The 18,259-nt window shown below is 47.0% G+C and overlaps 8 protein-coding genes across 8 annotated transcripts; 3 read left to right on the top strand and 5 right to left on the bottom strand.

The window, feature by feature from the left end:
- Window position 1: 1 nt before the first annotated feature.
- On the top strand, window positions 2-905 carry EDB82DRAFT_317387 (uncharacterized protein). The gene is made up of 3 exons (XM_025738106.2): window positions 2-387; window positions 435-511; window positions 562-905. Exons 1-3 carry the CDS (start codon window positions 87-89, stop codon window positions 802-804), a joined length of 621 nt encoding a protein of 206 aa, XP_025592900.1. The 5' UTR covers window positions 2-86; the 3' UTR covers window positions 805-905.
- EDB82DRAFT_317366 (uncharacterized protein) lies at window positions 720-3,426 on the bottom strand. The gene is made up of 2 exons (XM_025738105.2): window positions 3,282-3,426; window positions 720-3,222 (listed from the first exon to the last, which is right to left on the bottom strand). The coding sequence occupies exon 2, from the start codon at window positions 2,980-2,982 to the stop codon at window positions 1,006-1,008; it is 1,977 nt and encodes a 658-aa protein (XP_025592899.1). The 5' UTR covers window positions 2,983-3,222; window positions 3,282-3,426; the 3' UTR covers window positions 720-1,005.
- A 2,242-nt stretch (window positions 3,427-5,668) lies between these two features.
- On the bottom strand, window positions 5,669-6,916 carry EDB82DRAFT_541086 (Alpha/beta hydrolase fold-1). Its single transcript, XM_025738103.2, has 2 exons — window positions 6,160-6,916; window positions 5,669-6,110 (listed from the first exon to the last, which is right to left on the bottom strand). Exons 1-2 carry the CDS (start codon window positions 6,586-6,588, stop codon window positions 5,781-5,783), a joined length of 759 nt encoding a protein of 252 aa, XP_025592897.1. The 5' UTR covers window positions 6,589-6,916; the 3' UTR covers window positions 5,669-5,780.
- Window positions 6,917-7,311: 395 nt separating this feature from the next.
- EDB82DRAFT_317331 (uncharacterized protein) lies at window positions 7,312-8,823 on the top strand. The gene is made up of 6 exons (XM_025738102.2): window positions 7,312-7,595; window positions 7,651-7,687; window positions 7,741-7,820; window positions 7,874-8,250; window positions 8,298-8,374; window positions 8,426-8,823. Exons 1-6 carry the CDS (start codon window positions 7,416-7,418, stop codon window positions 8,794-8,796), a joined length of 1,122 nt encoding a protein of 373 aa, XP_025592896.1. The 5' UTR covers window positions 7,312-7,415; the 3' UTR covers window positions 8,797-8,823.
- A 277-nt stretch (window positions 8,824-9,100) lies between these two features.
- Window positions 9,101-10,017, bottom strand: EDB82DRAFT_529658 (uncharacterized protein; the record flags this gene model as incomplete). The annotated part of the gene is made up of 2 exons (XM_025738101.1): window positions 9,101-9,476; window positions 9,542-10,017. 2 exons carry the CDS (start codon window positions 10,015-10,017, stop codon window positions 9,101-9,103), a joined length of 852 nt encoding a protein of 283 aa, XP_025592895.1.
- A 1,701-nt stretch (window positions 10,018-11,718) lies between these two features.
- EDB82DRAFT_529657 (uncharacterized protein) lies at window positions 11,719-12,195 on the bottom strand (the record flags this gene model as incomplete). Its single annotated transcript, XM_025738099.1, has 1 exon — window positions 11,719-12,195. The coding sequence occupies one exon, from the start codon at window positions 12,193-12,195 to the stop codon at window positions 11,719-11,721; it is 477 nt and encodes a 158-aa protein (XP_025592893.1).
- A 153-nt stretch (window positions 12,196-12,348) lies between these two features.
- Window positions 12,349-15,389, bottom strand: EDB82DRAFT_514384 (uncharacterized protein). Its single transcript, XM_025738097.2, has one exon. It carries the CDS (start codon window positions 15,237-15,239, stop codon window positions 12,492-12,494), a length of 2,748 nt encoding a protein of 915 aa, XP_025592892.1. The 5' UTR covers window positions 15,240-15,389; the 3' UTR covers window positions 12,349-12,491.
- Window positions 15,390-15,530: 141 nt separating this feature from the next.
- Window positions 15,531-18,120, top strand: EDB82DRAFT_514383 (uncharacterized protein). The gene has a single exon (XM_025738096.2). It carries the CDS (start codon window positions 15,794-15,796, stop codon window positions 18,014-18,016), a length of 2,223 nt encoding a protein of 740 aa, XP_025592891.1. The 5' UTR covers window positions 15,531-15,793; the 3' UTR covers window positions 18,017-18,120.
- The last annotated feature ends 139 nt before the right edge of the window (window positions 18,121-18,259 follow it).

Below are 18,259 nucleotides of genomic sequence, written 5' to 3'. Positions count from 1 at the left end.
GCGACTCTATAAAAACCATCAACTCGTTCATACCGCAACTCTCAATGCTTATTACGTAGAGACTATCAAAAATCAAGTAAATCAACATGAGACCCTCTGTACCTTTCGCTTTATCCCTTCTTGGGTTGACCAGTCTATCTGCCGCAGCCGACACCGAAAGTGATTATCTAGCAACCGTGACCCTCGCACCAACCGCCTCCGGAGCCGCAGCTTTCGATCTTGAAGAAAAGCGCGCAGAATGTTTCCAAGCATGCTATAAGACTTATGGAAACTTCAAGTCTTGCAACAAAGGAAGCGTCGGGCAGTGTTGGTGTAATGAGTCAGTTGACTGGGTTGAAAGAGAGGAGGATTGTGTTTGGGATATTTGCGGTCCATCTGCTTATAATGGTGAGTATCAGAGGTGCAAAGAGAAGAAGATGACTGATTTTTGTTAGTTTATGCGACTGTCCTGAGGAGGGTTTGCGAGACTGTTACGGCTTCTACTAGTGAAGCCGTTGAGGCGGGATTGATGGTGAGTCTGTATGGCGGTGAGCCCTTGGGTCAATCTTCTAACCAACGTAGTCTTCTGATGAGGAAATCACTTTGACTTCAACTTCGACTACCGGACAGGCATCAGCTGAAACTAACAATCCGCCTAAAACAACAGAGACTTCTACTTCTGATAGTGGTTCTACCACGACTGGCAGTGTGGCAGCGGCAACTACAAGTGCTGAACCCAATGGCGGTAGAAATGTGTCTTCATCCGTCAGTATTCTATATGTTTTTGCTGTCAGTGGACTTCACATTGCCATCATGGCCTTTTGATAAGCTGGTAATATAAAGACAAATTGGAGCATTATTTGGTTCAGACGTCCTTCATCAGGTTGTGCAACATGAGACGCTAGACTAGTAAGCCACGTAGGTACTGGTGAGGTAATAGTGTATATTATCGTTGAAGCCTAGCTCGACTGTCTTATTCATCAATGATATTTCGTAGCTTAAACATATAGTCATAACTGTCGTCGCTCAACTCTCCGTTGCTGTGGTATCGATTTTCCGCAACCTGATGCCATCATCATTCTTGAATTCAACCTTTATTTTCCCTGCATGCCTCTGAAGCTCATCCACATCAATTTCACGAGTCTGGTCGTTCAATACATTAGGCCCGTAGAACAACAGCGGCAGAACGGATGTCTTCCAAATAGGCAATGTTGTGTTGGTGTAGCTTTGAACAACGACGTAGATTAACAACGCCATTGTGACTGCCATCAAGCCAGCCGGTAGCAAAATCCAGCGCCAATCAAAGACGGTACAGATGGTTGTTTCGTTTACTGTGCCGATGACTTTGTCTGACCCTGAGACACCAAGACCTATTTTCGCTTGCCTTCGGAAATTGTTCGTCATAGCCGTGGTGAAGTCATCCATTGCAGTATCCAGGGCATCGTAGGATGAGTTGTACAGAGGGGCAAGCCACCATCTGCTCCCACATTCCGGAGGCGATCCCACTTGGTAGCTGACATTACAGCCTCGATTAAAGAGAGTATCCCTCATAAAGACCTCAAGACCCATTGAATATGCAAAACCAAATGCGTATATGCACTGCCTTGGGGCGGTGTAGTTTTTGCCATCCATCTCCACCGTCAAGGCGCCCTTTGTGGATTCGGCCATGCGAGAGAAGTTGTCAAAGTTGTACTCCTCGCCATCAACCAAACAAGGCGACTGAACGGTAGTTCGGTTGAGATTTTTAGCTGTTCCGAATCCATCGTCGTCCATGACAATGTCAATAGGCGTCAACGGCTCTTTACTGACAACTTTCTCCTCGAGCTTTCCTCCCTTAACATGGGCGTGATAATGTTTCAGACAAGGGTAGAGTGCGCAGGTTATGGCCACTGCATTCTGCGACCTGTAGGGTTTCGGATCCGGTAGGTCTTTGGTGAATCTGTCCTCGGGACAGTCCGCGCCAGCCTTGGATATGTTTGTGCAAGCACTTTGTGAAGAGGTCAAGATGGTCAAGTTCGTGATTGATCTTTTTGTCATTTCTGCAAAGTCAGAGTCAACTCCACCAAGAGCCCAATCAACGTCTCCAGTTGCAGTATGCATCAGCTGACCTCCTACCGGTATAAACCATTGCCTGTTTGGCAAAGTATAGTTGACGATTGAGAGGCCTCCTTTCTCGTTGGTGACATTCAACTTGATGAACTCAGTAGTGTCAAGACATGAACTACACATTGCAACAGAGGTATGGGTCACGCCTTGTGAGTTTTCTGCAAACGTGCAGTTTCCACTGGCACATGTAGCTTCGACATCCGCTTCTTTTCCGTTAGGATTGACAAGACCGTTAATCAAGGTAGCCTTCATATCGTGCGAGATCTCGGATTGAACTGGAGACATTCTGATTGATGACCCATCAGCTGGGACGTAGTGTGAAATTGGCAAGGAAGATGAGCCTGAGATTTCTTGTGCGCAAGGGACGGTCTTGACAGCTTGCTGAGAGAATGGTGCAATGGCGGGTGAAAGGATGATGACAATTACGGCAATAATGCTTGCAAGACGCGGAGGGACATTCCAGAACAGCTTTATAGCGCCGATGATGCCTCGACTCGCGTTATCGAAGTGATGAAGGTCGGAAACAGGACGAGGTTTTCGAAGAGAGTGCCATCCCATCTGACCGATCAACTCAGCGACAACGAGCATTATAGCCGCCCGCATAAAGGTGCTTAGAATGGCAATTGCGGTGTTGAGGCTGATATCGTACGGCCATCGTTTCAGAACTTTGTCGTTGTAATGTGCTGGAACCGCGATGATGGCGACGAGTAGCGCGAAGGCAAATAGAAGTGATATAATTTCCCAAGACCAGGATCGCACAGGGCTGATTTTGTTTTGCGTAGTTTGCGATTTTGCTTCTGATTCTTTTGTTAAAAAGGTGGTGACTTCGGGTTGTTTTGTGCGGAGGTTTTCGGCATGATGGCCGCTGTTGCGACGTGAACCACCATGGGAATCCATTTTGACGTGCTCTGAGGTGGATGAGACCTTGAGAGAAGGAAACTGTTTAACTTATAAATGTGGCATGAGAATGCCTTGCACGGAACAACCGCTGGTACAGGCTACACATATTGCCGATCACTGGTAGGACCAATGTGCTGATGTTGTGCTGGCTTAAAATTGCAGGGTGATTGCATCTGGACATCCTTGTCTTTGTGTTTGATTGGCGCCAACGGTTGAACAAGAGTAGGATTGTCGAGTCTTTTCGGCATCCTGGTAACAATAGTCTATAAATGAAACACGATCACCAGCATGCGTACCTATAGCCAATCATAGTGTGACATTTCGCGCTTGAGTGGGGAAAATGGAGCGCGCGCTGGAGTTTTCTTTGCATCGCATAGCATGCTTACCCGCGAACCAAATGATGAATCAATTGAAGGGCGCTTTGCTTTCTGACACGACAAGGCTGGAGTTTTTGGAGTAATGGGAGATTAAGTTGAGTGGTCAAGTTTTCTATGGGCTGTATCCGAAATGGTACATCTCTGTATGCAGCATATGTATCTATCCAGAAGATGTTTTTCAAGCGCCAAACCCATCTCTAACAGGAAGAATCGCATCCGCCTCGGATACCTCAACCTGGTCAGTCCAGCATTGGCCACGGAACCTATTGTTTAAATTATTATAAGCTGGGCTAGTTTCCTTGGCCATGATCCTGCTTACCTTGACATTAAAGATAGACCTTGCCATATTGTATTAGATATCGCGAAGTTGCAACAGTCTCGTCTCAGCGGCAGCCTTCTTCTTTGACGCCTCCTCTGTGGCTACTTTCTGACTTTCGGCTTCCTAGGTCAAAGCATTGAAAGCCTGATTGACCTTGTCCGCCCGAGTCGCGACACTTGTAGAAGGGTTGGTAAAAGCCTTAGCTACCTTATCAGTTGGTACAGACTTGATGGCTAGCACCCTGACAGCCGGTACAGACTTGGCGGCCAGTACCTCGACAGCTGGTACAATTGTTAACCTGCACTCTTGCTGGTACTGCTGGGCTAGTAGACGGCTTTGCCGCGTTCTGGCCCGCAGGCGATTGGGATTTGTCCAAGGGCATTCTGGTGGGCTGATGAGCACTGTCGCCGCGCTCTAGGGCTTTCTCAATCGACTTTCCACGGCTGATTTGCCATGTCTTGTAAGTTTGAGAGATTGCGAGTGACGGGCCAGTCTCGGATGGTAACGGGGAGGTGACCCAAGGCCATGGAGTCTTGTTATCGCGATTGACTGAGCAGGCCATTGCTAGTAAAATATTTCAGCTAGAGAGTGTCGACATTATTTACCGAGGCTGCGCCAGATGTTGAGGTCAGTGAAATACTCAAAGGCGACCTCACTGACGCGGAGATGCCTGGCCTTGTTCATCCGCTCACTGACAAGATCTTCGCACTTGGCTCGGATCTTCTTCGACTTGAGCCTGTTCTCGAGATCATCCCAAAGGCCCAGCTGTCGAAACACTTTCGTCATATACTGACGACGGTCATTCGTGTTATGATGGTTGACCCCCGTCGGGTCGGGCAAGATAAGTTAGCCGCTCATTTTGATCGAATTTTATTATTATTACTAGTGTATTGGTGTTTTGTGCATGCGGAACAAAGTCTGCGGAGAGAAAGCGGCAGGTGAAGGGCAATTTTGAAATTAGGCAGTTATACGTCACGGGATCACAGTTAATGATTTATTTCCTTTGCAATGCTATAGGCTGTCACTGCACTGGCAAACTTGAGAATGATCCGGGCATAGGATTCGAGTATTTATGCTGCTTAGAGCCCAAGAGTGAGATGAACTGAGCAATACAAGGCAAGGCCGGAGTTCTTGGATTGATGGGCGATCAAGTTGAATGGTTCGGTTTCCCATGGGTTGGAGTGCAATGTAGGAGGGGAGTTGCTCCTACTGATTACCTCTAAATATAGCATATGTATCTACCCGAGAGTTTATGGAAAGGAAAATGCGATGCGACTGCCGCTTCTATAATATGGTTCACGCTTACATCGTTACGTCGTATTGAAGTCTTTATATAAAGTCATTTTTTATTGAAACACACTAGACATCAATCTGCTTAGTTCTTTGCTGGATACTGCACGTGGTTGGACTGTCGCAATTTCGTACGGCTTATTTCTATTACCAAGTTAGTTGTGATTTTCCAGCCCAAGACCAGTCAGTACTAACACCGCAACCCTTGCAAGTACAGCTCTCTCCACAGTTGCATGAGCTAGCTCCCCCGCAATTACAAGAAGATCCGCAATCGCAAGCCATGTTGATAATGTAAAGTTGAAATGGTATAAAGGTATGAGTTGGTGGTTGTTGTATAAAGAAGAAGCTTGGAGGTTCAACCGGGACGTCGGGGGATTTATATACCCCAAACCCCCGCATTTCTGGGTATGATTCAAGTCATGAAGGCTTTCATATGACGCATACATTACCATTTGGTGTGCTAGATTTCGGGTCATCGGTCATGCTGTGGAGATGCATTTTGACTTTGCCTGACTAGGATGTATCAAGGTCACGAGATAGAATTCAAACCATTCTTGCATTGCTTGGATGACCATAGTTCGGGGCCAGAGTAGCATCATAATAGACTATCGAACCAATTCAAGAATTATAAATTGAATAATATACGAATGATGAGGTAAAGTTTCAACAAATTGTAGATTGTGAATTAAAAAATACACTGAATAATAAATCACCACATAAAGTGCATCTAATCTTGAGCAACCCAGGCTATCAAAATTGAAATTATTCCAAGCCATATAAGATGAATCTAAGCCAGTAATCTATAATGTCTAGCCCTCGATAACCTTGACAATCACGTCTGCAGTTTCTTGTGTTTTTTCTAAAAATGGACTGTGACCAGCCGCCAATCTCGCAGATTTCATACCAGGCGTTGAATTAACGAGTTGTTCCTGAAGAGGAAGCAGCAATAGTTGGTCGTTCTCGCAGATTATGTAGGTCTTGGGAATAGTAATATCCGAAGCGATATAGTCCAGACTGGTCTCGAATGCATCTTGAGAATGTGGCTGTGTTTCTTCCAAGGCGGCGTTCATTGCTTCCTTGGAGCAACCGCTATAGACACAATCTCGGGCTTGCTTTGACTTCATGACGGTGACCTGATTCTGATATGGGTTAATAAAATTTAACAGAAAGTTGTTGCTTATTGCATACCTTTATGTATTTTTCGCCGGCTTGTAGCCATTCAGGGTAAGATCCACCAAAGGTAGTAATAAGATCCCAGCCCTTGACAGGGATAGCAAATGCAGCGAGGAAGATGATGGATTGGAATCCTCCTTTAAGGCCTGCCTCTGCTCTTTCGTGGATCCCCTGTCCTTGCGTAGCCGCAGTGGCGGGAATGCCTCCATAGGAATGGGCAATAAGAACAACTTCTTGCCCCTGAGCAAAGAATGGCTCCGCAGTTTCGATGATCTTGGCTTTATCTGCTTCCCAAGTGACTCCGTGACTATCAGGCCCTACAGAGGGCATCTTGGGAATAACAACCTCATAACCCGATCCAACGAGAGCGGTCTTGAGAACCTCGTAGCACTTCGGAGGATGCCACGCGCCTGTGACAAATAGCAGAACGGGTTTTTGGCTCATGATGATGCTATACAGGATTCTGGCAAGATATCGTTTGCAGATAGTTAAAGTGTCTGGATGAAATTGTGTCAGGTTCTGGGCCTTGCTCTTATAAATGGGCTTGATAAAAGTGGCCTGAGCTATGGAGTTTTAGTACTGGTAATAGCTTGAAGCTAAATTGATTCAACGGTACGGTCCGCACGACCCTACAAAATCCAAACCCGCACCATTTCCATGGTTTTCCAGGTACTGCTTTAGAAAGTAATATTGAATATCCGGGACAAATAACCTGCTGATATAAGTATTGCTACACTAATATAAATGGATTAGCTACTGTATAATGTGAAGGACTGTATCTTTTCAGCTCTTTGCGGCCGTTAATTCATGCAGTTCACGGGTCCGCAAGATATCACGCTACTGTGTTCGGATCCGCAGAAGCAAGTGATTCTCAAAGTCTTGCGGACCCGAATGCCCTGCATAACGCCTGATGGAGGTTCATAAGGAGTGTGATCCTGGATTGTACGAGGTAAACGTAGCAAAATATGTTACATCGTCTAGGGGCGTTGACGAGAAAGACAGGATCTGGACTTACAGGAGGTCAAAGAGTTCCTTTCCTCCGTCCCTCAATGAGCTTAGTTGATGTTTGACATTCGATTTTAGAGTTCAGCTAAATCACATCGCTAACAGCTGAGCCTGGGTCTCCTGGCGCGAGTCATTAATCGGCTGTTTGTATTGATTACGAAAATACTCCTAAATAATTAATTACCGAGTCGACACCTGAATAAAGTCTTGATGTCTCCAGAAATTATCCATCTTGTCTACAACCCCATTTGTTCCTTTACGCAACAATGTCAGCTCAGCAAGCGATCCCACCTGAGCTTCTCAATTACGATCAAGGTGCCCCTCTGGTGATTGTCAGTTCTGTAGCCATCCCATTTGCCCTTGCTGTTGTAGCAGTGAGAGTATGGGCACGGCATCGAAAGCAGATGCGCATTGACATTGATGACTGGTTTATACTAGTCTCGTTGGTACGTTTCTTCCTTTGTTCCCACATTGTTTCTATGTCCCTGACTGGTTGACTAGCCGTTGCATTGGAGTAATGCTGCAGTAGCAATCGCATGTAAGTTGATCTTTACACTTGACCAATAACCAGTGACAACTAATATCAATCAGCTGTTAAATATGGTGGAGTTGGAAAACCATTGCAAGTCAACATGATGCAAGACCCAAATCGGCTTGGAAGAGCTCAGCTAGTTAGCAAGGACTCTCCTGCTAGAAATACTGTTGATGCTAACTATGATATCAGTGTCTGTTCTTGACCGAGTTCGTATACGGAGCTGTTCTCTGTACCATCAAAGGCAGCATTCTCCTCATGTATTACCGAATCTTTCCAACTCGATCGATGAAATTTGGAGGTTACATCCTTGGCGGAATTACATTTGCCTGGTGGATAGCCTGCGTCTTTACGACTATTTTTCAATGCTCACCTATTGATAAGGCCTGGAAGCCCTTTATGCAACAAGGGCAATGTATTGACAAGAACAAGTTCTTCATCGGCAACTCGATTCCTAATATTATCGTGGATGCAATGATGATTGGACTGCCCGTATTCGAGGTTTCCAGGGTCCAAGTCCCGCGATCACAGAAAATTGCCATAGCTGGAATCTTTCTACTTGGAGGGCTGTAGGTCAAGGAAACATGCATGGAAAACATATGCTAACCAGTTACAGCATTGTAATCATCAGTTGCATCCGCTTGAAATTCATCGTCAGCCTTCTCCAAGCAGGTCCGACTGCAGACTTTACCAGTATGTTACAAATTCTGTACATGGCAAGACAACGTTGACTCAATAACACAGAGCTTATTTCGGCACCCTGGATTTGGACAGTTATTGAACCAACTGTTGGGTTACTCTGCGCCTGCTTACCGACCATGCAACCGCTCCTTTACTTACTCTTCGGTCGATTCATCACCAAAGCTACCCAAGATCGCAGCAAGGAGGGCATCGTCACCATTGGTGGCAGCGGTGCTAAGCAGGTGACGCCTAAAAAGGACGGACCTTTCCGAAGACTCCATGACAACGACTCCGCTGAGGAGCCCGTCTTGTGGCCAGAGGCATACTACAATCAGCAGAACACTGTGGTGGAAACTGCAAAAGGTGGCACTGTTGAAACTATCCCGTTGGGTGCCATCAAAGTCAACAAAGACATGAGGTGGGAAGAATCGTGATGAGGAGGAGTGACCTTTACTGAAATTGAACTTGTGACTGTGCTACACTAATATTAAAAGAAGATGTGACTTAAGAGATAACTATAGGAGTCAAAAGACCGAAAGCCTGTGCAGTAATTTAGAAAATACACTGAATAAATCGAATTGCCGCATAAAGTGTAGCCATGATAGCCCCAAACCTGACACTTCCAACAGTGCATGTAAAACAGCACTGAGAAGAACAAAGGTGGCATAAAAGTATACACCAATGCCGCAAAACTCAATGACAAAGAAATAGACCTGCCACTTGGAAGTGAACTGATCATCAGTCATCTTGACAAAGATTCGTATAGTGTGAGTCTCTCGACATTGCTGGACGAATTAGCTCGAACTGTAGATATGGAAGCTTGAGATGTGGCGTCGACAGTACAGAAATCGAATCCACCTTCCATTCATATAGTTTTTCAATGTCCAGCGTGTATGGTAGAAGAAGCACTTCCCACCAGCTATAGGTAATGTCGAGCGAAATATGCTGGGATCGTATGTCCTTGGCCATTAAGTGAAGCAGCAGCACGGAAAAGATGACCCAGATCATGTTTGCCAGAGGCCATGTAAAAATCATAAGAGGAGACTCGCACAGCCACTGAACCATAACAGCCGAGTTGACGTTCCAGTTCTGCCACAAAGCGACGGATGCCATGCTGACGATTGTGAGGTCAGCCAACGCTTTGTAAACCATGTGCTTCCATGACCACTGTTTGTAAACCGAGCAAGTTCAATATCCCACATCTTTTCGGAATATTCTCTCAAGGGTGTCTTCAGAGGGGTCACCCACTTGAACAAACTTGGAGATAGCGCAATACCAAAGATAGACACTGCCAATGCCCTATGTGGCGACACAAGAGCCAGGTGCACAGTCTCTTCAGGCTGTGCAGCGCCAATTATCAAGAAACTTGGTACCAAACCGAGTATAGTAGTTCCAATGGCCAAATCACTTTTCAAAATGTCGTCAAGGTTACCCAGAATGCATTTGATAAGGATGCTATAAGCTGCGTAACCCCAGCTTTCCGGATCGTCTGCGTTACATTCTCGTGCCTTTTCTCTGGTGACACTACTGTGTGAATCGCCTGGGAAGCGCTTGATGACATTTGACAAAGGCCGAAGAGCGTGGATTGTCCCAATAAACGCTCCAATGCTGCAAATTAAAATAACGAGGAGGATACGAGGGCAAGTGACCCTCATTTTGCATGATTCGGTCAATGTTTCAGAAACAGATTCTGGGGGTTTGGTAGTTTTTAGATATCTTTCAAACAGTGGTACGCAGCCTCATCTGACAAACCATTAGCTTCTCAGCTGAATATGCTTTGTAACCAAGCCAAGCGGTAAACAAGGTCTCCCAATTTGACGTCAGACTCAATCTCCATGCAGTATCAATCGACTCAAGCATGGGGTTGATAGCAACGACAAACTCGCGGATGTTAGGGAGAACAATAGTTTGCCCATATAACCACCTGAACTATTTATTGTTCAGATGTGGTGAGCTTGACGTAAGGCATCAACATATCCTTCAGGATAGGGTCAATCATACTCTGGCAGGGTGAATCAGTCTTTTCCAGCTGTATTATCTTTTGCGAAAGAGGTTTCATCTCTTGGGCCATGGTGGTTTTGAAATTGAAATCTCGCAAGATTAGTTTCAACATCATCCGGGAGCGTTCCATCATTGAAGGCTTAGAATCTGTATCGCTATCATTAACGGCAGGCTGTCTGAAATTGTGCTCAACAAACTCAGAGGCGAAATTCTTAACGGCGTGTCTCCCAATAAAATGTTTTATTGTATTGAATTTCGTATCATTAAGAAGACACCCCCGACCACCCCATGCTCCTCAGAGCTCAAGAATTGGTATCAAGTCATGATGTTCATTATACCAGTCTGGCAGAACATTTGCCCCGTGACTGAATAAGAAATCGTATCCCCTGGCGTTGTAATCTAAGCTATGTTTGCATAAACAACCAAGGGATTGAACTCCGCGTGTATTGGCAGATCAATTTTTGCTCCGGCTTCAAGCAGTAGTTCCATTATGTCGGTTGACCCAGTACGTGCCATATGGATTGTAGCAGCCGCAATGACGGGAAGCCCCAAGCCCCAAAATGGCTGTGGAAAGACTCGTCGACGGTGGCCGACACAAAGACATTGGGTCGGCTCCCAACTCCAGCCAACATTTCACATTTTCCATGGCGGCCGTTCTTTTGCTCGACATTGAACCAATTGTGTTGATAACTTGCTGATAGAGAGATTTATCAAGGTTGACTTGCAGGCTGATAAACTGGTCTTTCGTACAGCGATTCAGACATGACTTTAGGAGTTGTGGTTTCTGTCAGGAAGATTTCTTGATGTACGTCCTCGTACACATAGGCTAGTCGAAGGTTTGCACCAGGACGGAAAAGATGATTGACGAGATCTGGATGGTTTAAAGCCAAGGCGATAGTTGAGGTTGAATGGAAGAGTCCAGACTTCGTGGGCTTGTCGATAAGATTGGGGTCGGCACCAAGTGATACAGCCTTGTTGACAGCTTCAATGCTGCCCTGTGCACACCCCCATTCCATCAGTTCATCGACAGCATGACGCTGTGCTAGCAGGTGGAAGTCGAGCGCGTATTCGATGGACTTGCTTGACTGTTGGGCACGCCAAACATTGGAAGGGGTCAGTTAGTTGAAGATTATATCCATAATCTCGTTCGGAAGATTTTGGAGAGGGTTCGTCATTTTGGCGGGCAGGATGAGGTATGTTTGTGGTGGGAGGAATTAATGAGTGATGTCTGTTATGTATAGGCAAAAAGCCCAAGTTTGGTCAATACCTTTCTCTTCAATTTGTGTGATTTGTGAACATAAACCCTAACCACCCATAGGCATGGGCGCGTGGTGGTGAATCCATAGTATAATATCCTACTCGGCGTTACCAAACTTCTCGGGATACACCTTTGTCACCATCCTTCGCGTAGCCAACTGGTCGCAAAACTCAACAACTCTAACAATCTTTGATCCGTCATCATTAAAGTCCAAAGTCCAAGCATGCTCCATAATAAAAGACTCGCCATCTTTGAACACCATATCGGATTGGGTTGTGGCCGCTACTCGGCGAATATCGACATCGATTGTCAAGTTTGACACTTCGCAAGTCTTGAGGGATCCCTTAGTGAGATTGTTGGTGATTACGCTCTCATAAGCCTTGTTGTCATGGGACCAGTCCCCAGGAACTCCGAAGAAATCGCATAGGGAGAGAGGACGGTAGTAACGTTTGCAGTTTTCGTCGACGTCGCGGTTGATGATACTTGGGTCATTCTTTTCACCACTCTCGACATACGCGGCAAAGAATTGCCTGGCGGTACGTTCGATTGACTCTCTGAGATTTGAGGAAGTCATTGGATGATAGTATTTGGGGTAAAGTAACGATGCGTTATCGTATGATCCGGGTCTGGTGCCTCTTTATGTACCTGCTGTTTTGGACGGGTCAGCTTACGAAATGACGGAAATACCGCTCCTCCCAAATCAGAACTTAGCCCTTTCGTGGATTCTATTCGGTAAGGTACATGAGGTAAATCACGTAAGCGAGGCAGGCTCTGTAGTTATGTATCTTGGGATAAGATGGTAGGCACGCTGAATGACACGAAAAGTAGTTGAAATGTCCAAATATCATAATATGCTGCTAAATCTCATCATCATGTTTCCTGCTCGTCAAGTGACCGTAACCTTGGTTGCAGTTCTTCAAAATTTGACTTGCCCTCTTCATCTGGGTACGCCTCAAACACTGTCCGTCTCATAATCCGTCTTGGTGCTCTTCGACCAGTAAATAACTCAAATTGGGCAAAACCTTGCTCGGGCAACATATCAAGACCGTCCATACTGACCCAACCTCGGTGAGCTTCTTTTCGGAATTGAGTGAGGAACGGTGTGTCCAATGTTTTGTACCCAAGCTCAATAGCGACACCACCAGTGCGACTTCCAAGCCATTCATTAGGCAATGCAAGTTCAGGGGCAGGAACGTTACCAATGCGATGCGTTGGAATACACGAAACGATAACTGTAGGCAAGCGGTAATCTGTTGGCCAAGGATCTTCCATTGACTCGATGACATGGAAGCGCGAGTGTTCACTCTCGGCACTCAACACACCCAAGTCCTTCCTCTGTAATAGCTGTGTGAAATGCGACACCATCTTTTCGGCGTTCTTGCGTGTGCGATTATATATAACAATATTCTTGATACCAAGCTGGAGCATGGCATAGACTGTAGCTCTGGCCATACCGCCTGCTCCGACGACAAGACCGCAGGTACTGGATACAACAGCGTTGGCAGGAGAGAGACCACGTCGAATAGTGGCGCGAATGCCAATCCAATCGGTATTTTCACCATACAAGGCTTTGATAGGGCCAGCGCGGTTAACGCTCTCGAAAAAGGCAGCGCCTGTTGGGATTGTGCCGTCTTCGTTCAAAAAGCGGATAGGAATGAGTGTGTTCACGGCACCAATTGCTCTGGCATGGTTGCTCAATGAATGGGTCAAGGTGATGATCTCGACCTTGAAAGGGAGTCCGACGGAGCCGCCACCAAACTCTGGATCTTCAATTAAATGTTTGATCCCTCGCAGCGACGAGCAAGATACAGGTTCGTAGGTATGTGGGAGCCCGCATGCCTTGAGTGCGGATGTATGCATCGCAGGCGACAAACTGTAACTGACATTGGCACCGAAAACATAGAGCTTCATTTGGTCGTAGACGAATGAGGAAAACAAGGCTTTTGTCGCTCCTACTGCGGTAATGGTTGGCGTGATTGGCGGCTTAGGGTTTACTCGTTCAAGCGAGTCCGGCCGAACAACCGTCAGAACACGATTGAGGGTTTGGGAGTGGCGACCCAGGTACCCCGAATTGTAGGCAATGAGGGGAATCTTTGGCCCTTGTAGAGCGGCGACTGATGTCTTGAGGTGGTTGATGGAAAAGTTATCCTCAATTGACATCGCTGGCCGTATTAATCTGGCAATGTGGCATCCTAAACTGCTGGCTTTTTTGTACCAAGACATCCACATTGGAGAATCCCAGGCTGGTGGATCTGATATGATGAAGCAATTGCCGATTATTTTTGTTCTTTTCCGGATTGATAGTATGCGTGAGATGTGTACATTCTCAAGGCGGAGATCGACCGTCATCATTTCTGGTGCCAATCGAACAGTATGGTGGACGAGTTCGAGATATACACGCAAGACTTCATCAGTCGCCGTGTGGGGGAGAAACAGGTGAAGGATTATAGGCAGAATTGTACTTCTTCTGACAATCCCGATACCTTTTGTGATATCAGCAAGCAGCCTTGCGCTGGCTTCAGGTGTCAAGGTGCCCTGCTCGGCATGGTCGGCAAGATCGTGCACCACAATTTGAACCACATCGGCACCCCTGACATGCTCCTCAACTTCAACGCTGTCATTAAGAACATCTGTCAAAGGAATCGATGTGGCGTATGTAAAGTTGCGCTCCTCAGCAGGGATTCTCGATAGCGGAAACGCGGAATCCGTAAATGGTATTGTCCCTGCTGGGTAAATAATTGACAAGAACTTGAGAAAGTGTCGTTCGACATGTTTCAATGTCAGATATGGAGCCGGAGACCTCTCTGACATTGATGCTCGAGCAAGCGACGACTTGGATGCTTTTTCAGAGACATTAAAGAACTCGAAATTGGTGCAAGACCTAAAGATGGCATTGCTGACGTCGAGGAGATTTCGTATCTTGGCATTGTCACGAAACTTGAGGTGGTTCTGGATCGCTTCGGCATCGCGAACAATGTGAACAACAGGGTGGGTAGACGCAAATTCTCGCAACAGGCTTTGCACGCGACTCTCCATCCAAGAGCAGACGAGGATGCAGCCGGTAGAATGACGCTGCAGAGCGCCCTGCAAAACTTTGGCCTGTTGTTTATAACACTCAGCAGATCCATGTTCCGCCTTGTACTGTGCACTGGAAAGGCCCATGGCCCTTTGGAAAGTAGGCTCAAGGTCAATGACCTTTCTCTCCATGGCCGACGATGCCATAACCGCGAGGGTTGACTTTCCGGCACCTCTCATACCAACAAGCATCATTGACGCATCTTGATTAAAGTCTGGGACTTGTCCTGTCAAGGAAGGAAAGGTTGGGGAGGGTGTCCGTGTAAGGCCATCGCTTTGGTCTGTATTTGGAGGACCGGCTGATTGGGAATTGGCGCGAGAGTCAGGTCGGGAGTTGGGTTGAGATTGCGCCTGAGAATGAGGTTGTGATTGGAGAGCGTCGCTCAGCTTAAAGGACTGCGACCTTGGTGTCATTGGGTCGAGGTTATCGTGGGTAATTCCATGGTCATAACGGACGTTTCTTGCACGGCCATTACCGTTTGGTCGCAGCAAGGTATCCTCGTGGCCGAGCATCGACCCGAGAGACCTCTTAACACCAGCCATTTCGCGTCGTTTGCACGGGATGTTAAAGTGACGCCATAACAGTCTTGTCGCGGTTTACAGTACTCCTAGAGAGTGTGAAACGTCCGGAGAAGAGGATGATAGTGTACTGGTCAAACAAAGAGCCTTCGTTAATCGAGAAGCAAGTGGGCAAGAGGCTCGGCAGATCCCCCACCAGAGAATCTGGGGCAGGTACGGCAATTGGTCGGGAAAGTGTTTATCCGACCCACTCCGGCCACCGGACCAATAACATCGGTGATGATTCGGCGCTTGGTCTCGGAGGCTCCAAAGTTCAATTCCAACAACTCAAAGTTCAAGGGCCCCAGGTCTGTCTCCCCGCATCGATCACGTCTCATCTCATCATAGGCATTACTCTGTGTTGCATTATTGTCATGGACATTGATGACAATGGCACAGAGATTACGTATCTGAGCTGAGCGTCATTGATTGGATCTGCGCGACAGCACCGCTTCGGCCCAGCTGTATCTCCATTCACCGTCATGCTCCTGCTGCCCTCGCGGCACAGGTAGCTTGTTCTCTGTCGACAAAGTTAAGAAATGCCGCCAAAGAAACGCGAGAACGATGCGGATACCACCAGCGCTCCCGCAACAACAGCTCCTGTCAAACGTCAGCGAGTCTCTCTTGCATGTGATTCCTGTCGAACTGCGAGAGAGAAGTGCGATGGCGCCCGTCCTCACTGTGGAACATGTACTGCACAAAACAGGCCATGTTCGTATACCCCTGCGTCGCGGAAGAGAGGTGTGCAAACTGGCTACCTCCGGACAATTGAGCTGTCCCTCGCGTGGCTCTTTGAACAGGTTCCTGGGTGCGAAGGAGCTCTACATCATCTTCTTACGCAGGATGATGGCGCAGAAGGTACTCGCATCCTCGCGACAAAAGATAAAGCCAACCATCGACTATACCGACGATGGAACAAGAGTCGAGTCCACAAAGATATTGGCAGGCTACTATCGGATGAAAAGACACCACAGAACGAAACATCCGCAGACGATTCAGAGTCAGAGGAAAACACCCCATCTGGTCATGGCATATTTGACGGCAACCCATCACCTGGTATCACGATTCAAGGCGTCAATTCATCAACACATCTCACCACGCCATCCTACAACTTTAATGACGAAGGCGGATCACGGTCATCTACCAAGCTGACACTACCTCCCAATTGGAAGCGACTTGTCGACATTTATGTATCATATACCCATAGCTGGCTCCCAATTATTGAGCCTGCGGTTATTACCAGCACAGCCTTGACATATCCTGCGAACGGACTCGTCATCGAAGCGGGCTTCGCATCGGCGCTTCATGCTCAGCTTTGGGCCGTCTTTGCTGTATCTTCATTTCAAGATGCAGCAACTCCTCATGCCTATAACGACAATGGACTCACCCCCAACAAGATGTTGGCCATCGCTCGGCAACTCGTGCCTTCTGATGACGAAGCAATTGATCTAGGACATGTCAGTGCTCTGCTTCTCCAGTCACTGGCACTATTGGGCCAGAAAAAGACCATGCCAGCATGGACGCTCATAGGCCGTGCCTCGCGTCTCGCTCTCTATCATCAAGCCACAGCATCGCACATGTACCCAGTGAAGCAGGGAGCTGAACACTCCTTTAATCACAATGAAATCCGGGTTCTGTCTGCAAGTTTCATCTTGGACTCTCTGGCATCGCTTTGCCTTGGCCAATCCCAAGTAACTGCAGGCATTCGATATACGCTTCCCTCTGTTTCGATAGGGGAGTTTCACGACTCGAATCAACCCTGGGCTTCTGTCTCTGGCTTTGGGAAGGCATCTGAAGACAGGCAACAATCAACACTAGAATGCGCAGCACCACTCCATACGTTTCGGCAATTATTCGATTTCTGTGCACTCTGGGGTGCCAGTATGGATCGAGGTCGCAACACGCAAATTACTCCAGACGACCTCGTGAAAAGCCTTGATTCTCGCTTTTCTTTTTGCAATTCCTTAATCTTTGGAGGCTCGACACCAAGAGTGCCATCAGCATATTTACTTCAGGGGATATTCTTGGCAATCACCCTAGACTTGGTGCCCGGTCATCGACCATCCCTCTTGTCAAACTTTGTGGAGGTGGTCGAGTCGTGCGTGGAAAACTTTGGACTTGGCGGAACGCCTCCGATTGTGAACATTTTGATGCAGATAGTCCAGCAACACGGCCATGCGGCTCGTTTGCAAGAAGAAGACCTTGGCAAGTGGAATGCAACGATGCAAGCACTCACTGGCACTTGGAAGACAAAGGGGCAAGGGCCAGCATCTAAAAACAACCAGGACACGCCAAGCACGGTGGATCCCCCAAGTCACCCAGTGGTAAGCCCGACATTTATGGATGAGTTATCAGCCGCCACTCATCCGACTCAACACGTTACCCACCCAGCCCCTATCACATCTGGAGAACTGGAACATGAGCTTGGACGGATGCAGCAGAGACAAAAAGAGCAAGCATTACCATTCGATCGACAACGTTATCAACCAGAACAAAGTCCGAATTCGCAATCATTATACACACTTACTCCCAACCTTACATTTCATACGCTACAAACGTCTCACCTCAATGGTCAGATAGGATCTTTACCTCATGACTCGAATATGCCAAGTCAGCTGTTGGACTACGACGCCATACTGGATGAACTTGGATCTATAGACTGTGCGGATGGTATCGATGTTGATTCACAGTTTATGACGAATTTGGGCTTTGCGCCGGGATGCGATTTAGGAGAGATGTTTCAAGGCGATTTTGGCCCATGATTTAATGAAATTTAATTATATTCTGCCATGCAGATTCTTTAATGACTAGCGTTGTCCGGCTTCTCAATGGTAAACGCAAACAAAGACTCCAAATGGATAAGCTGTAGCTTGCTGAACCCAGACATCTACCCTCAACGGACAATTCCCTTAGGCGTGTTTAACGGGTAAAGTCCAGCACTTGTTAGATCTCCACACGGATTAGCGTGGATGTGTCAGTTGCGGTTCTCGAACAAAATATCCTTT

Source organism: Fusarium venenatum (assembly GCF_020744135.1).
Source record: "Fusarium venenatum strain MPI-CAGE-CH-0201 chromosome Unknown EDB82scaffold_4, whole genome shotgun sequence".
NCBI lineage: Eukaryota > Fungi > Ascomycota > Sordariomycetes > Hypocreales > Nectriaceae > Fusarium > Fusarium venenatum.
Note: the sequence above shows the minus strand (reverse complement) of the source record. Positions and strands in the feature narration are given on the sequence as shown.